The following is a 21583-nucleotide window of genomic DNA, read 5'->3' on the forward strand; positions in this document are numbered from 1 at the left end:
CTTGAAGCAAGTAAAGCGATCGGTTTGGAAGTAAATCCCGAAAAGACAAAGTATATGATTATGTCTCGTGACCAGAATATTGTACGAAATGCAAATATAAAAATTGGAGATTTATCCTCCGAAGAGGTGGAAAAATTTAAATATCTTGGAGCAACAGTAACAAATATAAATGACACTCGGGAGGAAATTAAACGCAGAATAAATATGGGAAATGCGTGTTATTATTCGGTTGAGAAGCTCTTATCATCCAGTCTGCTGTCCAAAAATCTGAAAGTTAGAATTTATAAAACAGTTATATTACCGGTTCTTCTGTATGGTTGTGAAACTTGGACTCTCACTCTGAGAGAGGAACATAGGTTCAGGGTGTTTGAGAATAAGGTGCTAAGGAAAATATTTGGGGCTAAGCGGGATGAAGTTACAGGAGAATGGAGAAAGTTACACAACACAGAACTGCACGCATTGTATTCTTCACCTGACATAATTAGGAACATAAAATCGAGACGTTTGAGATGGGCAGGGCATGTAGCACGTATGGGCGAATCCAGAAATGCATATAGAGTGTTAGTTGGGAGACCGGAGGGAAGAAGACGTTTAGGGAGGCCGAGACGTAGATGGGAGGATAATATTAAAATGGATTTGAGGGAGATGGGGTGTGATGATAGAGACTGGATTAATCTTGCATAGGATAGGGACCGCTGGCGGGCTTATGTGAGGGCGGCAATGAACCTTCGGGTTCCTTAAAAGCCATTTGTAAGTAAGTAAGTAACAGTAAGTATTTATTCACACTGCAATGGGTATATACCCGGTGGCAATGATAACAAATTACACTCAATAAAGACAATAATAAACACAATTAATAAAATATACAATTAATAATAATAATAGTAATAATTAATCTTCTTCTTCTTCACTTCCTGGTTTAGGCATTAATTGCCTGTTCCGTCTTCACTAATAGATATAGGACCATCTCTTCCGAGGATGTCCAACATCTCTTCTTCCTCTTGAGAAGTAGTTTTTTATTCTCTTTGGTAATCTACTCTCTGCCATTCTTTCTATATGTTCTTTCCATTGTTCCTTATTGTTAGTTATCTTTTATTTATGGAGTAGATTTGCAGTTCTTCACGGATATCCTCGTTTCTTATCTGGTCCATTCTAGTACACCCCTTTACTCTCCTTATAAACTTCATCTCAGCTGCCTGAATATTACTTTCATGTTTAGTAGTGGTAATCCAAGATTCACTTCCATATAGGAGGGCAGGAACTGCCATTGTTTTATAGAATTTTAATTTTGTTTGTTTGTGGGCTTTATTATTCAACGTTCTATTTATTGTGCCACAAATAGCTTGGAACTGATTGATTTTATATTCAATATCCTTATCATATCCACATCCTAAATATTTATAGTGGGATACTTGTTCAATCATTTGGTCATCAATGATAATTTTTGCGCGTAGAGGGTTTCTTCCACTAAAAGCCTTCACCTTTGTTTTATTTATCGAAATTTTGAGATTATAATCTTTACATATTTCATTTAATTTATGGGCAGCCAATTGCAATAAATCTTCGTCATAATGTAGTAAGATTAAATCGTCAGAGAAAATTAAATTGTTAATACTTGTGTCATTATTCAATCTAAGGCCTTTGAGTGTTAACATTTTCCACTGTTTCATAATGTCGTCTATATATATATATATATATATATATATATATATATATATATATATATATATATATATATTGAAAAGAGTGGGCGATAGACTGCACCCTTGTCTAACTCCTTGATTTATTAAAATTTCTTCTGACTTTTTTCATCTGCTTTTATTACTATTTTGGTTTCTTCATATAAGCTTTGGATTGATTTTATTAGATTTATAATAATACGATAATTTATCATACTTTCCAATTTATTCCATTTTGCTTCTTAGACGTGCCTTCCTTATTGATATATCTTTCAAACACTTTGAATTGTGGTTTGCAAGGCCAAGATGTTAACATAATAATAATAATAATAATAATAATAATAATAATAATAATAATAATAATAATAATAACAGCCCAAGCTAGAAGCAACAGATTTGCAAGGAAACTTGATTTCTGGTTGACATCACTTCACAAAAAAAATTCATTCATTCTATTGTATTAAATGAGCCGTTGAGATGTGAAGTGGTAGAACGTGAATCTTTTATGTTCGGGAATTTAAAGTTCAGGTTTGGTTGCATTTAAAAATCGTCGTTAATTATTTCACAATGTCTTCCTCAAATACAACATAAATGTGTGTTAATAAGCCATTGTTATTTTATTTTATAATCCATCCCTTGGCTCTTAACATGACAACCCAAGGCGTCGCGACCCATTCTTTGAGAACCACTGGTTTAGACCTGCCCGCCATGTAAGTAATCCACATTTTCGTGATTAGCTTTTTCCTCATCTAATCAACTCTATACTAGTCACTGTCCTTGGACTCCTGTCACTTAAGTATGATTTATATGTTGCTGCTTTTAACGCTACTTCCTACCTTCTTCTGTCGCACCTTGATGCTTTTCCAGAATGAATATCTGGCTGGAAAATTCGCTAGTTCATAAACATTTACACGGTCCTATCGCCTCTTTTATTTCTTAACTGTTTATAAGAGTGGAATATTTTAATAACAGTTCTGACATATTTTTCATTAGCAGCAAATTTGTGAACTATTTCTTTTCATGTTAAACTTGGGGGACATAAACTTTGCTTTTTAAGGAACCAGTATAGAAAGACCCAATTGCACAGGACAAGGACAACACATCATGCCACACTTGCTTGTTAGACAAAGGCCATACCACTGCAAATGCCTGCACTGAAGGCAGATGTATTCGCCAGTTGTTCAGAGATTCATTCCCTGAAGTCCTGACATCCCATTTCTTTGGAAGCTGCTAGTAAAATCAACCGGCTTATCGCTTTCACTGAGCATTAATGTTGGACACGTTCAACTTGTCATTGAGCGTATTTCAGTCAATGGGAATTCAAAATAAGACGCTAGTGAAATAAATAAGCAGCTTCATTAGAAAATTTTTCTGACAAATTGGCCAGCGAATAAGGAAGCTTGTTCAAAGCAAATACAAGCAGCACCATATAAATCACACTTCAGCTAGCCCCTCACCTAACCCACTCAAACTTTCTCGCTGTCCTCGGCCTCCCGTCACTTAGCTATCGCCATTTTCGTCTTTCAGATATTGCCAGTGCGGTTACTGTCGCTACATTGTGATATATAAAGGAGTACCCATATTTATCATTCAATTAAGTGCCAGGAATTTACTCTGGCAAATTTTCTATTAAGTAACTGCACAATCGGCGTTGATAGTAAGTATGAAATTCTATGTATACAGGAAATCAATAATTGTAAGTCATGATAAACTGCTTATCAATTTTGGAAGCAAAGCGTAGGCTGTAATTTGTAATTATATTTCCAAATTTCATTCATCACAAATTGGAGATGAAGTTGTAAGAGTAAGAACCCGGTTCTCCGGCCTGAGTATCAGAGTATTTATTCAATTTACTCTGAAATTCTAAATTCATTTCAAGACAACATACTGGAACCTAATACCTACAATCTGTGCGTTTTCAAAGATCCTGTAGCAGTAGTTGTAGCAAGTCATAGCCTACCTTCGAACAATTTACTTCTCCCCTTCTATTACATCCAAGTCGCACGAGTAAAGAACAACATTCGTGCCGGCTTAACATTCTTCAGGGATGTGTTTTTGCACTTCTTCTGTTGTTGGTGACATTCATTAAATCTGCAAACATTCTGCTACAACTGCTATGAGCAAGGACCAGCACTCTTGTTCCTTTTAGATTTTCCCCCTCATTTTCTTCCTCATTGATTCACAGGGTTCACAGGGAAAACCACTACAACAACGATTATGGAAATAATGATCGGAAAATGAAAAAGATGTTGATCTACTCAGCACACAAAACTATGCGTGCAGTCACTGAATGGAATCAACAGAAACTCTCTAACTGTAACCATGGTAACAACTTATCACTTACCGCTTCCTGCTGGCGCCGCTTCTCTTCCAGTTCATCTCTGAGATTTGCCAGATCTTCCTCTATACACTGCAATCAAAACAAACTGATTCAGAGGAAGCGAAGTTACATTGCCTGGATGCTTAAGAGAGTAAATGGAAACCAGGAAACAATGATGACTACGATACAGATGGTGATGATGATATTGGTAATAATGATGATATAGTAGCCTATATTTAAAACAAGAGCACCTCTATCATATATTACTATGCAATAGAACTAAGATTGTACTTAACTATGTAATTTAATTACTAACTGGATCTCAAGGAATAGCTCTGGAAACAGTTCATCACTTACTATTTTGCATTGCAGCCTGTACTCGTACTCTATCAAATCATTTTCCAGTCTTTCCATCTTTCTGTCTTTAAACTGTAACAAGAAAATTACTTCAGCGGAAGCTCAGCGTGGTGATAGTTTGAGTAAAAACACAAGACTTCATCAAGGCAAAGTGACAACTATCATAATGATGATGATTATGCAATGTTAAAAGCACCAAAACTATAACCACAAGTAGACCCTACACATTGAACGAAAAGAGCTCGGGAATGCCTCTGATAAGTGTAGCCATGGTAACAGCTCGTCACTTACTGCCTCCTCCTGGAGCCACGACATTTTCTCCTCCTCGTGTTCCTGTGTCAGCTGCTTGATTTCTTTGTTCTGTAAGTGTAACAAAGGCAGGTTCAGACTAGCTTTCAGTGAGCTAGGTTCCAGTTTGACAGAAATAAGTTCCCAATAATAAACTAGGGCAGAATAACACAATAAAAAACTGCAAATTAAACCTGTTATAAAAATGCGTAGGCCTATATAAATGTACCAGTAGCGATAAACATAGATTAGTGTGACATTTGTAGAAACAGTAGCGACATATACAGCAATGTCACTAGTAGTGATAACTGCAGTCATGTTGATAGCAGTAATAGTAGCAAAAACTAGTTATAGCAGTAGTAGTAATAGTAAGGATAATGGCAGTAATGTCAGTAACAGCAAAAAATAGCAATAGATACAATAATATCACCACTAGTAATAATAGCGATAACTACAGAAATGTTAGTATCAGGAACAGTAGCGATAACTACAGTAACATTACCAGTAGTAAGGAACTTAATATCATCAATAATTACAGTAATATCAGTAGCGATAACAGCAATAACTTCAGTAAGAATAACAGTAGCGACAATTACAGTTATATCAGCAGGAGTAACAGTTACAATAGTATCAGTAGTAGCAATAGAACCGATAACTACAGTAATGTCAGTAACAGTAGCGATAACTATAGTAATATCAGCAGTAGTAGTAGAACCGATAACTACAGTAATATCAGCAGTAGTAATAGAACCGATAACTACAGTAATATCAGCAGTAGTAGTAGAACCGATAACTACAGTAATGTCTGTAGTAGTAACAGTAGGGATAACTACAGTAGTAAGAGCAGTAGTAATAGAACCGATAACTACAGTAATGTCAGTAACAGTAGCGATAACTACAGTAATATCAGCAGTAGTAGTAGAACCGATAACTACAGTAATGTCAGTAGTAGTAACAGTAGGGATAACTACAGTAGTAAGAGCAGTAGTAATAGAACCGATAACTACAGTAATGTCAGTAACAGTAGCGATAACTATAGTAATATCAGCAGTAGCAGTAGTAGCAGTAGTAGTAGTAGCAGTAGTATTAGTAGTAGTAGTAGTATTGTGAAAACTGAAATTGTTTGTTCTCCAGCTACAGCAGGTCGCAATCTGAGTTGTGACAGTTTGTGTTTTTTTTCGTTACTGATAATCATCTAGTAAGTAACTGTAGCTATGGCAACAGCTCACACTTACAGCATCCCTTTGGCGCTCTGCTAGCAGGTCCTCTGCCATATCCTTCAATTCCTTGTCCTTTGCTTCAACTTCTGTTCTCAGTAATCCAAGTTCTTCCTCTTTACTCTATAATTAAGAACAAATCTGGTTCAGAGGGAACTCAGGTGGATGTGTGATAACTTGACTAGAAACATGACTACCATGATGATGATGATGGTTGTTATTATTATTATTACTTGATATGGGGCTATACTGAACACAGACATAGCGTATGCAGTGACTGCATGGAGCTTCGTAAGCCCCCTCGCAACTGTAACCATGGTAACAGCTCACACTTACATCTTCCAACTGGCGCCTCATCTCCCGCTCAGCTTCCAGTTCTTGTCTGAGGTTGGCCAGCTGATTCTCGTATTTCTGTAATAAAAACAATTGTGGGTTACAGAAAGCTCAGTTAGGTGACGTTGACTTGAAACAGCGGGTTTCATGAAGGAAGAAAACTGATTGCCCGGTATACGGTACATCATCCGGCATACAGACAACAGCTACAAACGTTAAGGGTTATATTCATAGACATTCTTAGCGCGGGCTTCCGGTGGATGATCAGCGAACTAACGTTTTTCGTATTCATAAACCAGTGTTAGCGATATGATATGATATGAATCCTGTACAAGTAATCAGTCGATAACCGGGGCTAGTTTAGCACGCTCGTAGCGCGGGCTAGCGAAATGTCTAAATGTTAAAAAAAATTAAGATTAATTCTAAAATAAACCGGTTATCTCCCGGAACATCTGGATTTTCATAATGAACTCATAAGAAATGGGTCATAGATCAACTACATAGCCTACCAGTATAGCCTACAGGGTAATTCACGAAGATTTACCGTCACGGAGCTTATTTCCGAAGACATTCTGAGCAAAATTGTCATATAAACATTTGTCCTAATCTCAATATTTTCAAAGTCGCATTAATTTGAAGTTGTTCGTAAAATAACTTTTTTTTATTTAGTTTTAAGGGTAAAAGAATATTACAAACAGAGAATGAACTATTCAGAAGTATCATTTCTTTAATTGGCTAGTGTTATGAAGCTAACAATGTGTTGTCAGATGCTTTGTACAGATTTTGTTTTTCAATGTTTAACTAAAAATGACATCATTCTTACGCACTTACCACAAGAATTGTTACGAATCATATGACTTTAGGAACTTCATTCTTTACAGTTTCATTACGCATTTTAATGTACACTGTATGAATTGTTGTGATAAATGCATAAGAAAATGTAATTTTGTAGTTATTAATGGAAAAAAAAATTCTGTACGAAGCAACTATAGAATTCACAACACATTTTTAGCTTCGGAATACTAGCTAATTAAGGAAATGATACTCCTGAATAATTCATTCTTTATCTGGAAAATTCTTTTATCCTTAAAACTCTAGAACAATGGTAATTATTTTACAAACAACTTCAAATTAGTGTAGGGGAGAGTCGGGTAGTATCGGACATCGGGTAATATCGGACAGTGAGTTTCTTTCATCTACCACACGATGGTAATACATGATTGACATGGTTACGTTTCTGTGATGTCGCATAGAGAAACGTAACCATGTCATTCAGGTACTACCATATGGTGGTAGCTGAAAGAAACGCACTGTCCGATACTACCCGATGTCCGATACTACCCGACTCTCCCCTAACTCTGAAAATATTGAGATTAGACAAATGTTTATATGACTTATTTTGCTCAGAATGTCTTCGGAAATAAGCTCCGTAAGGGACGGTAAATCCTCATGAATCACCCTGTATAATCTGAGTTTTGATGCTTGGGCCATGGACCAAATACCCTCCCAATACGTAAACCCCATGGTAAACTCTAAAATAAATGGCCCATAGATAATCTAAAATAAAGGTTCCCAAACGTTTCGGTGGCATAAACCATTTTTGGGCAGGACTTTTGTTTGTGACTCCCTATTATCGTACCAGTAGACCTACTTAACCCCGTTCGAAAAGCGAATCCAAAAAAATGACAATTTTACTCAAAACCAGAGGATATCACACAACTTTCAATGTACCGGTACCTTCAAGACGAGAAATCGGAATATGCAAAGCTATTTTCCAATTTCCTTTGGCTTCTTATACTGTCGTTCTTCGCTGATAAGCCTGCATCTTTCAAACACTCAGACACATCGAATACTAGTAGATTGTAAGGCCAAGATGTAGACAAGCGTAACAACAGCCAGAGATAAAATCAACACATTTATAAGGAAACTTCAATTCTGGTCGACATTACTTCACAAAAGTAAATTTAATTGCAGTGCATTGAAGAACTCATAAAACATTTAACTACATACAGTTTGGTACGACAAATACTGAGTTTTTTTTATGGACAAACAATTACTTTTGCACTTTTTAAATAACATATTATTCAGTGCCTTACTGCACAAACTGAAAAAAAAAACGAGTCGCAGGTGGTTACCGAAACCGACTTTAGAGAATTGCATTCAACTGGCTGATATTCTATACAGGAAAGACTCATTCAAATGAAATGTGAAAATTCGAAATCAGCCAATAAAACAAGTGGACAGCTTCAAATACTTGGGGTGTACTATAAGTAGTAACATGAGCTGCTGCCAGGAAGTCAAAAGGAGGATAGCAATGGCAAAGAAAGCTTTTAATAGAAAAAGAAGCATCTTCTGTGGACCTCTGGAAAAAAACTAAGAAAGAGAGTATAGAGGTGCTTTGTGTAGAATTTGGCACTGAACTGGGTAGAAACATGGACATTACCACAAAGTGAAAGGAACCGACTTGAAGCATTTGAAATGTGGATATGGAGAAGAATGGAGTGTGTGAAATGGACAGACAGAATAAGAAATGAAGCTGTGCTACAAAAAGTGGGTGAAGGAAGAATGATGCTGAAACTGATCAGGAAGAGGAAAAGGAATTGGCTGGGTCACTGGCTGAGAAGAAACTGCCTACTGAAGGATGCACTGGAGGGAATGGTGAACGGGAGAAAATACGTGAGAGAAGAAGATATAAGATGATCTTGGACGACATGAAGATTTATGGATCGTTTGCGGAGAATAACACGAAAGTAGTAACTTATATAGGAAATATTGGAGAATGCTGGGTTTGCAGTGAAAAACCTGCCCTTGGGCGGAAGACTATGATTGCATTATGGAATGTTGAAAATATGCCTACAGAAGAGAACGCCGAAAAGTTTTGGAGCAAGAGAATGCAAGAATACATCGACCTTGCAAAAGAAGGTAGTACATTTTTGGTAATATTCACAACCTCGCATTTATGCAAAATAAATATCTTGTCTATCACTGCCATCAAAACAAAAGCGAGAAATCTCTTTGTCTTTGAGAAGCTACTTTCTGAAAACAGCCACACTTATTGCATTCAATATTTTTCACATTATAACAACTGAAATATTTTTTTTTTTGTTGCGTGCAATGTTGTGTTTATGTTTCCAAGTAGAACATAAATGTGTGTTAATGAGGCATTTTTTCGCTTTATTTTATATATCATCTTGCGACCTCCGTCAACTCTTTACTTGAACCCTAGGCCGTCGCGACCCATACTTTGGGAACCACTGATCTAGACCTGTTCTCCCAGTACGTAATCAACATTTTCACGATTAGAGATAAAAGAAAAAGGAGACGGATCATCTACTTCCCCAGTACATAATCCACAGCAGGCTGGGTATATTGCCAATTACATTCTGTTAGAGAGAGTTCACTTCCTAGGACTCGGGACATTTTTCAATACTGAAGAAGATCCTCAGGAAATTATATAGGCCTACTTGTGAGCAGTTATGTCATGCGACACAAAATTACTTTTACAGCTCAACCATTTTTGATTGGTTTACTAAAACATAAACCTCTGATTGAGGTTATGATTGATATGTACATCTATTATAATTACCAGGCAGTACATCTGATTTAACGATATGTGTCAGAGGAAGAACAATTGTTTGTATGCATCTGAAGTCTGACTAGTGGAATATGTAGCTAGTCGGCGATGTATGTGATGAAGGGGGAAAGGAACTGGCCACACTATCCCATTATCTCCCGGCTTAGTTGCCTCATAACTGGTGCCTTCTTGGCTTCACTTGTGAGTTTCAGACCTGACTTCGGACAATTCACCAAAGAACAACTGTACTTAAGCATTACCAATACGAGTAAATGCTGGGTAACTTTCGGTGCTGGACCCCGGACTCATTTCACCGGCATTATCACCTTCATATCATTCAGACGCTAAATAACCTAGATGTTGATACAGCGTCGTAAAATAACCCAATAAAATAAAATAAAAAACTTAAGCATTCAATTTCTATTTTGATGCTTATTTTGTATTACAGCTTTAATGCAGGTAAGTGGGAGAGCAATGCCATTTCCCTTCTCTAACCTTGCTGCAGTCCTCTGCCTCCTGTCACTTAGCTATCCCCTCACCTAACCGACCCTACGGATACGTACAAGACGAAGCCTAGCATGTTATTGAGCTCGTCGCTCGTAGGCTAGTTGGTCGCTGGGCAGAAAACCAGTGTGATCAAAAAGAAGCTTCTTTGTCAGTGTATCTGAACTTACTCCGCTTTTCAAAATTGTCTCAAAAATAACAATTTTCAAAATTGTCAGGATGGACTGTATTGGTCTTCGGGATCTCCTAAACGTAGCTTAGATATTTTGACACTTTAAGTGCAGAAATAACAAAGTAAATAATTCCAGTTTTCTGCAAAGCGTTTTCTGTCACAATAAAACCCTTTCACTATATCTCATTTAGTTTATTCGAACGCAAACAGAACTTTGATAAAATAATCTGCATTAATTGCCAAAAGTCAGCACCGATAGTTATCTGAAGTTTCTAAAATCGTCACCTACTGTAAAACATCAATTTTTCAATCCGAAATTTACTCATTATTGATATACATTTCACACCACCTCATTGTAGTGCAGAGGTCAAGAAAGCATGGAACATTATCTCTACGCCCCCCAAGAGCCTTTATGGTATGTGAAGCGGCTACATTTATGTTTATTTGTATCCATTTAAAATTCTACTTCATCTCACTATTTCACAATAAGATATAGCCTAGGTTTTGTGGTGGGGATGAGCCTGATTCCAAACATTGTAAATATTTGAAATTAATCTTTCACAATCCATTATAAGCTTCGAAATGAGTAGCAGTAGGCGTTTAGCACGTGGGAAAGTGTGCACGGACTCTCACGATGGATGCACAGTAAAGGCATTTAGATCGCAGGTAGCTGGAAAAAATGAGATCCATTCTGCCAGCTACCAGCGGGCTAACAGGCTAGGTAGCAATCGACAGAACACTCTTCGTCTTGGACGATCCCATTGCCTAACATTTAGGTATTTCTTCCAGCAAGGTAACCAGTCAGACTACCAGCTACCAGCCAGGATCCGTCTTGTACGTACCCTTAGCCATCCCATCACCTAATCCACTCTAACCTTGTCATAGTCCTCGACTTTGTGTCACAAGCGAGATTTACGCTGTGCAGCCCTTAACGCTACTCCCTTGCTTCGTTTGTCGCCGCCTTGACCCATTCCTGGAGCGAATTTCTGACTGAAAAATTCGCTAGTTTGTAAAAAATTAGACGGTGCTGATTTCCTCTTTATTCCTTAAGAGTTTAGAAAAGTGAAATATTGTTTTATTAATATTAAAAGTGCAATCCTCACAGTTTTTTTCTTTTGTAATACTAGTTAATGACTTTTTAATCTTAACCTCTGAGGGGGGGGCATAATTCCCCCTGCTGTCCCTAAATGACACCTCTGCTTTTATGTAACTAGCAATCGAGGTCCCAAATTCAAATATACAGAATAAAGAAATATAATTACAAAACAAACAAAGAGAAATACAAATAAAATAATACAAGCAATATAAAAAGAAGGTACAGTAGTATTAACAAAATTTGAGACCGAATGAGCAGCGCTCGTGCTCGGTCGCAGTTCAGATATAATATTAAAATAAAAAATAATAATAATATAAATAAATAGGTAAAATAAAATAGGAAGTAAAATATAATTACATCGGCAATGGAATTATATAATATAATATTAATACTAGAGAAGAATAATATCGCACGTGAAAAGTAGGATTAATATATATTTCAAAATTATAGAATACAAATATAATATAGGTTGATTAATTCATACACAGGCTAGGCTATAAATTTATTTAATCAAATTGAAGATATTAACACGTTTCTAATTTTCTTGTTATATGTTAGTGGGTTACATGTTAGAAGTTCTGGGTGTAATTTAGTTAAAGCATTGTACAACCGAGGGCCAAAATTTATGCTATGTTTAGACCAGCAGATGTGAGACATTTAGGTTCTACTAATGTTGAATTAATAAGAATTAATAAGAGCAAAGACACGACAATCTCGTTGCACGTGCGTCTTATCAAAATGTGGCTTATAATCAGGTCGCTATCTGATAGTCTCACGCATGCGCAGAAAGCTGATCTGTTTGCCAGCCGCTCTCTGATTCATTCGCTGAAGTCCTGGCACGCCGCTTCTTTTGTAGCTGCTGCTGGTAAAATCAACTAACCTACCGCTTTCAGGGGGCGTTAAGGTCGGACGCGTTCAACTTGTCAGAGAGCCTATACTTTAATCTCTAAAAATTCAAAATAAGACACTAGCGAAAAACATAAGCAGCTTCTTTGAAAGAATTTGTCAGCGAAATGGCGGCCATTAAAGAAGCTTGTTCAAAGCAAATGAAAGCAGCGCCATATAAATCACGCTTCAACTTTTCGATGGAGATGATGATGATGATGATGATGATGATAATGATGATGATGATGACGACGAATGACGAGGCAACAGATCACACTTACTTCGGCTTCCCGTCGGTTCATCCGTCTCTCGGCGTCTATATCTTGTGTGAGCTCTGCCAGCTCTTTCTTGTGTTTCTGTAATAAAAACAAATCTGGATTAGAGAAAGATCGATTAGTTAGGTCACAGTACGACCAGAAGCAACATGTTCCATGAAAGAAAAGCCGATGGCCCGATATACAGCATTGGGAATACAGACAACAGCTACCAACGTTTACTTAATATTTAGACAGAGGTTTTCACATAAGACGCAACCCAGTTCACCTGTATCAGCAGACCACCCAGGCAGACTAACCACCTGTAAGCAGGATCCTATTCTATAATCACGTAGATTTCCGGTACTGAACTCGACTCAAGGCTTGGTTCTCCATCCTCATATCAACATCAAAGAACTTCTCAAGGAAGGCACAATTTTACCGGAAGTCAATGTAGATGAGACTAAATTGAGACCACCATCCTGCCTATGGTTTTCTACACGTCTTCCTAAAATGATAAGTAAAATATCGTGATGATCCATGGATTTTCATGATGAGTCTTACAAGTATCAGTAGTCAACCGGGTATACTTTACACAAGGGGGGTAACTTTACACATTTCTAGAAAAATGTTTAGAAGGCAGCACATTACAGACAATGTGTAGCAACTCCGTGGAACTGATTCTATGTGACAACAGCACGTATGTGTGGTAGACTGAAGTGTGTGCCATTATTAAAACTGTTATACACCATTTTTCTAGAAATGTGTAAAGTATACCCAGTCGACGCTAATGGGTGTAATACCAATAGTAATAACAGTAGTAGACCAAGTGACAGTGATACTATTGACAGCATTATCAGTAGTAGTAACTATCAATACAAGGAACAATAGTAGTCTATAGCATCAGTAGCAGTAACCGAGGATGTACAAATGGCAGTAACAAAAGTAGTAATAACAGTAGCAGTACAGATGGCAGTAGTAATAATGTCAGTAATATCAGTTGTAGATAGTAATAGCAACAGTACGAGTGACAGAAGTAGAAACACTAATATCAGTAGTAGTAACAGTATAACTGACAGTAGCAGTAATGATTGATATCAGTTGTAATAACAGTAGCAGTACAAGAAGCAGTAGTAATGGCAGTAATATGAATAGTAGTAACAGCGGTAAAGGTAGTAATATCAATAGTAACTCAATCACAGTAGCAGTACAAGTGGCAGCACTAGGGGTAGTAATATCACTAGCAATACAAATGCCGCTGGTAGGCTTACCTGCAACAGCTCAACGTAGTCTGAAAACATAACGAAGTTGCTTCTAGACGATTCTTAAAGTGCCTCCAGCTGACTGCAGATTTTCCATCCTTGGGTGGAGTTAAAGATAATGAGTAGTAAGAATAAAGCTTAAGTACTTTCTCAAGGTTTATACTTTTGAGTATGAGCACTTCCTGTGATTATATACTCGTAACCACTAGAATATACTCATATTCGTAAGAATAAAGACATTCTACCTAACCCGAATATATACTCATCTCTACAGCCTTCTTGATCGTTTAAAAGATAGTATGTACTCGTGTTACCTATGCTCTTTGACCACATTGCACCGTGATGCTCAGTTTTTTTTATAGACTTTCACATGCTATCCGCATACTGTAGTAGTTTGTGTTTTGCTTTTTATAAATAAATAAATAAATAAATAAATAAATAAATAAATAAATAAATAAATAAATAAATAAATAAATAAATAAATAAATAAATAAACTAATTAATTAATTAAACAAATAAATAAGTAAATAAATGAATAAATAAATAAACATGAAAGAGAGAGAGAATAAGATAAGTGACATTAATAAACAGGAAACAAGAAAATAGTACTGGTAAATCGTCATTACAGGATGTTGGATAGAGATTACAATCCATTTGTAGAATTCCAGTTATGCTAATTCTATTTTTTATTATAGAGAGTTTTATATATATATATATATATATATATATTACAATTCAAATTTTACAAAATAAACTGTAATTGTTAATTATATTTAACAATACAATCTAACCTTGTAATTTGATAGCTGTTCATATTTTTATAGGTTATGTTTTTTTTATGAATAACAAATACGTGTTTAACCTTTTTTCACATTCACTTTTGTGAAGCGTTAAAGACTTCTGAAGTTCACGTCTTTTTCTATATTTTTTCCGTGAGGTACTACATCGTTCATAAATTCTGCCATTTTTTTTTATTTAACTTTAAACTGAACACAAATCAACAAATATTCAGAATTGAGCCTGCTACAAACCATACTCAGAATAACATGAGAACGAACTTATAAATATGAGAACATACAAGCTTTTATTCTTATCAAGCTTGAGTATATATTCTGTACAAGATGGACACTTGAGTATATTCTACTATGCTTCCATGTTATGAGTATGTAATCAAAAATGAGTAGGTACTCAAATGTTTTTATTCTTATTAAGAAGAGTATATACTAAAAAAAGTCCAGTATATACTATATACTCATGTTTATTCTTACCATGGAATGGCTTACGGTCTTAATTATACAAAAATACATAAAGCATTATTCTTATTTATATTTTACTCGTAATTGTATTATTATTATTATTATTATTATTATTATTATTATTATTATTATTATTATTTTCCAAGATTCACACTCAGCATGTCCTAAATGTTCAGTAGTGTGTGCGGATAAATGAATTCACATTGTCCGATTTTCGGAAAGTAACTGCACAATCGGTTCATAGTAAGTAGGCTAGTTATACTTCGTTTTCTATGTATACAGAAAATGAATGATTGTAAGTCATGATAAAGTGATTATTATTTTTAGAAGGTGGGTTGTATTTTCTAATTATATTTCCAAATTTTGTTAATCACAAATTCCATATGAACTTGTCAGTGTGTGAACCCGGTTCTCGAGCGTGGGTAGCAGAATATTTACCCATTTGATTCTAAAATTCTGAATATTTGAAGGCCCAAGAGCTGGAACCTAATACCTGCACCCTGTCCGTTTCCAAAGATCCTGTAGCAGTAGTTGTAGGAAGTCATAGCTTCGATCAATTTACTTCTTTCCTTCTATTACAACCAAGCCGCACGAATGAGGAACAAAATAGGTGCCGACTTAACATCCTTCAGAGATGTGTTGTTTGCACTACTTCCGTTGCCTCATTAAATGAGGCGTTCAGAGCTAAAGTGGATCAAGTCACAAATTTGGATAAATTGAGTTTAATTCATTTTCGGATTATCTGAAGTTGGATTTTTTCTGAGCAGTAATGGATCAAGTCTTAATTCCAAGCATTCGCGGTAGGTGACACCAGTCACTTTCGGCTCAGATTATTTGTTCACGATGTTCTGAGCATAGTGGATCAAGTCACCAAAGCGTTGCATCAATTAACACCACAATTGTTTATCTATCTATACTAATAACAAATCTGTAGACGAAATTTTTCTGGTAATTTTCGATTTTCCAAAAATAATTGGTTCTAACATATATAATTAACCACCCTGAAACTGAAAAAATCGCTTTTTTGAAATTTTTGTTTGTATGTCTGTCTGTCTGTCTATCTGTATGTTTGTTACCTTTTCACGCGATAATGGCTGAACGGATTTCGATGAAAATTGGAATATAAATTAAGTTCGTTGTAACTTAGATTTTAGGCTATATGGCATTCAAAATACATTATTTAAAAGGGGGGTTATAAGGGGGCCTGAATTAAATAAATCAAAATATCTCGCTTATTATTGATTTTGGTGCAAAATGTTACATAACAAAAGTTTCTTTAAAAATAATTTGCGATAAGTTTTATTCCTTGAAAAATTTTAATAGGGCTGATATTTAATGAGATAAATGAGTTTTAAAATTAAAATAACTGCCATCTAAGGCCGTGTAATGAATTAAAAAACAAATGACTTCGTCTCTAAGGGGCCTTGGACAGCAACAATCGAAACCTATGAAACATAGCCTACAGAGAATGTTTCTGTGTTTGAATGAAGTAATATCGGAAGCTAAATTAACCGATTTGTATAATTAATTATTATTTCACAATTGGAAAGTGTAGTTTCTCTAGATGGACATAATGCTATAATGTTATTACAGTAACTTCTGATATAATATAATATAATATAATATAATATAATATAATATAATATAATATAATATAATATAATATAATATAATATAATATAATATAATATAATATAATATAATATAATATATATAATATAATATAATATAATATAATATAATATAATATAATATAATATAATATAATATAATATAATATAATATAATATGTAATATTTTATAATATAATTTAAGTTATTTGAAGGGTTCAGAACCATAGTGAATACGTAGAAAACAAGGGTTAAAATTAAGTTATTACCATAATTCAATGGAAACCTATAAGAAGTAAAATAAAATATACACATTAACTCTAAATGATGTCAATCTTCATTAAAATATAGTTGCATGTAATAACAATTAAGAAACATGTTAAAGGAATTGTCATTGCACCAAATGAGTGTCTCTGGACCAAAATGATCGCATTTTAATTGTTTGGATGCAATTTAAATTAAGTAACATATTAAACGATTTATCCTTCTATCAAACACGAACGTTCCCTGGATCAAATGTCCTATTTTAATTATGTAATTACTTTATATTTATTTCTAACGGGTGCAGCGGAGCGCACGGGTACGGCTAGTACTAATAATAAATCTGTAGCCGAAAATTTTCTGGTAATTTTCGATTTTCCAAAAATAATTGGTCCTAACATATGTATATAATTAACCACCCTGAAACCGAAAATCGCTTTTTTGAAATTTTTGTTTGTATGTCTGTCTGTATGTTTGTTACCTTTTCACGCGATAATGGCTGAACGGATTTCGATGAAAATTGGAATATAAATTACGTTCGTTGTAACTTAGATTATAGGCTATATGGCATTCAAAATACATTATTTAAAAGGGGGGTTATAAGGGGGCCTGAATTAAATAGATCGAAATATCTCGCTTATTATTTATTTTTATTAAAAATATTACATAACAAAAATTTATTTAAAAAGCATTTCCGAGATAAGTTTTATTCTTTGAAAAATTTTGATAGGACTGATATTTAATGAGATAAATGAGTTTAAAAATTAAAATAACTGCCATCTAAGGCCGTGTAATGAAATAAACAAATGACTTCGTCTATAAGGGGCCTTGGTCAACAACAATCGAAAGCTATGAATCATAGCCTACAGAAAATGTTTCTGTGTTTGTATGAAGCAATATCGGAAACTAAATTAACCGATTTGTATAATTAATTATTATTTCACCATTGGAAAGTGTAGTTTCTCTGCATGGACATAATGCTATAATGTTATTACAGTAACTTCTGAGTGAATTGAGGACAGGTAAGATTAAAATAGCTTCTTATGCACAGAAAACTTGATAGGCTATTCTGTATATTCGTTTCCTGTATTTCTTAAAATAATGTTTATCTCAGAGAATTAACGAACAACGAGAGTGTATTGATTTAGTATGCAGTAATAATATGTTAGCTTAGCATTTCATTATTTTATAATCCAAATTTTAACTATGCTCAATTGAATCGAGTTAAAATACATAAAATACATATGCATTAAATGCAATGCAAAAAATTTGAGTAATGAGCCAAGCAGATTATGTTGTGATGTTGTAAAATAAAATTTGTTCCTCCTGAGATTCAAGAGCCCCCATAACAAATTGAAAACTTACTTATCGGGGTACATCCGTTATCAACACACTTTTTATATAATATAATATAATATAATATAATATAATATAATATAATATAATATAATATAATATAATATAATATAATATAATATAATATAATATAATATAATTTAAGTTATTTAAGTTATTTGAAGGGATCAGAACTATAGTGGGCCAAGCGCCATTTACTGAATACATAGAAAACAAGAGTTAAAATTAAGTTATTACCATAATTCAATGGAAACATATAACAAGTAAAATAAAGTATACACATTAAATCTAAATGATGTCAATGTTCATTGAACTATGGATGCATGTAATAAAAATTAAGAAACATGTTAAAGGAATTGTCATTGCACCAAATGAGTGCTCTCTGGACCAAAATGATTCCATTTTAATTATTTAAATATAATTTTAATTAAGTAACATATTAAAGGATTTATCCTTCTATCAAACACGAATATTCCCTGGATCAAATGTCCTATTTTAATTATGTAATTACTTTATATTTATTTATAACGGGTGCAGCGGAGCGCACGGGTACGGCTAGTATTTTATAAATCTAGAATTTGAGAATGGAGCAATAAAATTATTACTAGTGAAATTAGATAATCCACTAGAGCAAGTTAACTTTAAGTCCTATTATCTCAAAACTATGTCTCATGGATCTGATCCACTTTAGCTCTGAACGCCTCAAATCTGCAAACATTCTGCTACAACTGCTAAAAGAAAGGATCAGCACTCTTGTTCCTTTCAGCTTTTCCCCCTCATTTTCTTCCTCATTGATTCACAGGGTTCACAGGGAAAACTACTACAACAACGATTATGGAAATAATGATCGGAAAATGAACTTAGAGTTCATCTACTTGGCACGAAAAACTGTGTGCTCAGTGAGTGAAAGAAATCAACACAAACACTCTCTTAACTGTAACCATGGTAACAGCTTGTCACTTACCGTTTCCAGTTCTTCTCTGAGATTTTCCACATCTTCCTCTATACACTGTAATCAAGATGAATTGGTTCAGAGGAAGTTAAGTTACATTGTCTACAAGCATAAGATTGTAAAAAGAAACCAGGTAACAATGATGATTACCATACAGATGCTGATGGTGACTTTGGTAAAAATGATGATATGGTAGCCTATACAGTATTTCAAATAAGATCACCTCTGTCACATATTTCTATGCAATAAAACTAATTGTACTTAACTATGTAACTTAATTAGTGACTGAATTTCAAGGAATCGCTCTAGTAAGTGTAACCATGGCAACTGTTCAATACTTACTATTTTCTGTTGCAGCCGGTACTCGTACTCTATCAAATCATTTTCCAGTCTTTCTATCTTTCTGTCTTTAAACTGTAACAAGAAAATTATTTCAGCGGAAGCTCAGCGTGGTGATAGTTTGAGTAGAAGCACAAGATTTCATGAAGGCAAAGTGACAACAATCATAATGATGATGCTGATCATCATGCAATGTTAAAAGCACCAACACCACAACCACAACTACTCATTGAATGAATAGAGCTCAGGAATGCCTCTGATAAGTGTAACATGGTAACAGCTCATCACTTACTTCTTCCTCCTGTAGCCACGACTTTTTCTCTTTCTCGTGTTCCTGTGTCAGCTGTTTGATTTTTTCGTCCTGTAACTGTAACAAAGGCGGGGTCAGACTAGCTGTCACTCAGCTAGGTTAAAGTTTGACAGAAAGAAGTGTGTGATTATGAACTAATACGGAATAACACACACAATAAACAAATGAAAAGAAAACCACTATAAAATGAGTGTGACCTGTATAAAAAATGCACCGTGGGTGGACTTTGAACTTTTGAAAGTATGGATGAAACATCGATACCTTCCCATACCACATGCATACGGGAAAAATGTACTTATATCTTTGAAAATAAACTCAACATTTTAACACGCCACTCTGTAAAAGAAGAGAGACACGATGTGAGCATTGCCAAAGTTATATGGCCGAATTTATTAAGTAAGAGTTCCGTATAGTACACAACACTGCATACTGAATAATTAGCAAAGCAACATCTTTAGCACGACTCGTGGCTTGTGGGTCATCCAAAACACTGACCTTCATCCCTTTGAGAGCGAGTCCTTGTATGATGCCTACTATTATAAATAAGAAGCAGTTAACGGGGATATCAGTCATAACAACTTCATAAAATAACATAAAAACCTACGAAGTTATTAAAATATCATCACTTGGTCCAGGGCGCATCGGAATTTGGTGCAAGATTAATTATTTTAATACGTTTCTTACTTCCAATTGCATTTAAATAATTAGAACGGGATCATTTTTGTCCAAGGAGCAAGAATAAATCTTTTAAAATGTTTTTAAATGCTATTGTATTTAGATAATTAAATGGGATGATTTGGTCCAGGGAGCATCCGTTTTCAGTGCGAGAATAATTCGTCTAATATATTCCTAAATTAGTCTTGAATACATTCATTAATAAATCACTCCAAGCCAATTTAAAATATAGCGTGGATGTGCACGACGAAAATTTTTTTAGTAGACCCATTGCCATCTATGTTGACGTTAATTAGACCAATGAAAATTATCATGATATATAAATATTATTTTGAGAAATACAGAAAACAATCAACTCATATGAAGCGTTTAGTTGCAAAATCAGATATATCACTAAAACATAATTTTTCAGTATGAAGGAAAAACGTTTGCAAGGAACCAAGGATTTGCAACCAATACTATTCTTTGATCATACAAATCCATGTGATGTATCTGGCTTTGGAGCATAACAGTGCTATAGCAGTTGTAGAATCATTATGTATGTATTTATTTTTATGTATTTATTTACACTGCAAGTGGGCAAGCACCCGGTGGGAGTGATACACACAATATAAACAATACACAATACAATTATACAATACACATTACAATTATATACACAATACAATAAAAATACACAATACAGTTTAACACAATAATTAAGTTACAATTAATAATAAAACATAAAATAACCTAATTTTACAATACAACCTACATATGTATAGGCCCTACATAAGTTTCAATAGTCTTTCACTTTACTCTCATCTCACTCACTGTAGTGGCACTATGACGCATTTCACTGACACTTTAAGGACAAATTTCACTGAGCTCTGTAACACATTTC

At 34.6% G+C, this 21583-nt stretch overlaps 3 protein-coding genes across 4 annotated transcripts in view; 1 reads left to right on the plus strand and 2 right to left on the minus strand.

Moving 5' to 3' along the window:
• Positions 1-21583, minus strand: part of LOC138713499 (golgin subfamily A member 6-like protein 24) — a 588053-nt gene that overhangs the window by 527480 nt on the left and 38990 nt on the right. The window lies entirely within an intron of this gene.
• The window catches only part of LOC138713674 (26S proteasome non-ATPase regulatory subunit 10-like), a 340028-nt gene that overhangs the window by 112896 nt on the left and 205549 nt on the right, over positions 1-21583 (plus strand). The gene's annotated exons all lie outside the window — the stretch shown is intronic.
• Positions 1-21583, minus strand: part of LOC138713563 (uncharacterized) — a 29078-nt gene that overhangs the window by 3183 nt on the left and 4312 nt on the right. The window contains exons 3-11 of the mRNA XM_069845740.1: positions 20008-20082; positions 19719-19790; positions 19389-19433; positions 12707-12781; positions 6198-6272; positions 5880-5984; positions 4648-4716; positions 4357-4428; positions 4024-4089 (exon numbers count right to left, since the gene is read on the minus strand). Of these exons, the coding sequence (XP_069701841.1) occupies positions 4024-4089; positions 4357-4428; positions 4648-4716; positions 5880-5984; positions 6198-6272; positions 12707-12781; positions 19389-19433; positions 19719-19790; positions 20008-20082 (654 nt within the window). The remainder of the gene's footprint in view (positions 1-4023; positions 4090-4356; positions 4429-4647; positions 4717-5879; positions 5985-6197; positions 6273-12706; positions 12782-19388; positions 19434-19718; positions 19791-20007; positions 20083-21583) is intronic.

This window comes from Periplaneta americana, chromosome 2 (assembly GCF_040183065.1).
Source record: "Periplaneta americana isolate PAMFEO1 chromosome 2, P.americana_PAMFEO1_priV1, whole genome shotgun sequence".
Classification (NCBI taxonomy): domain Eukaryota; kingdom Metazoa; phylum Arthropoda; class Insecta; order Blattodea; family Blattidae; genus Periplaneta; species Periplaneta americana.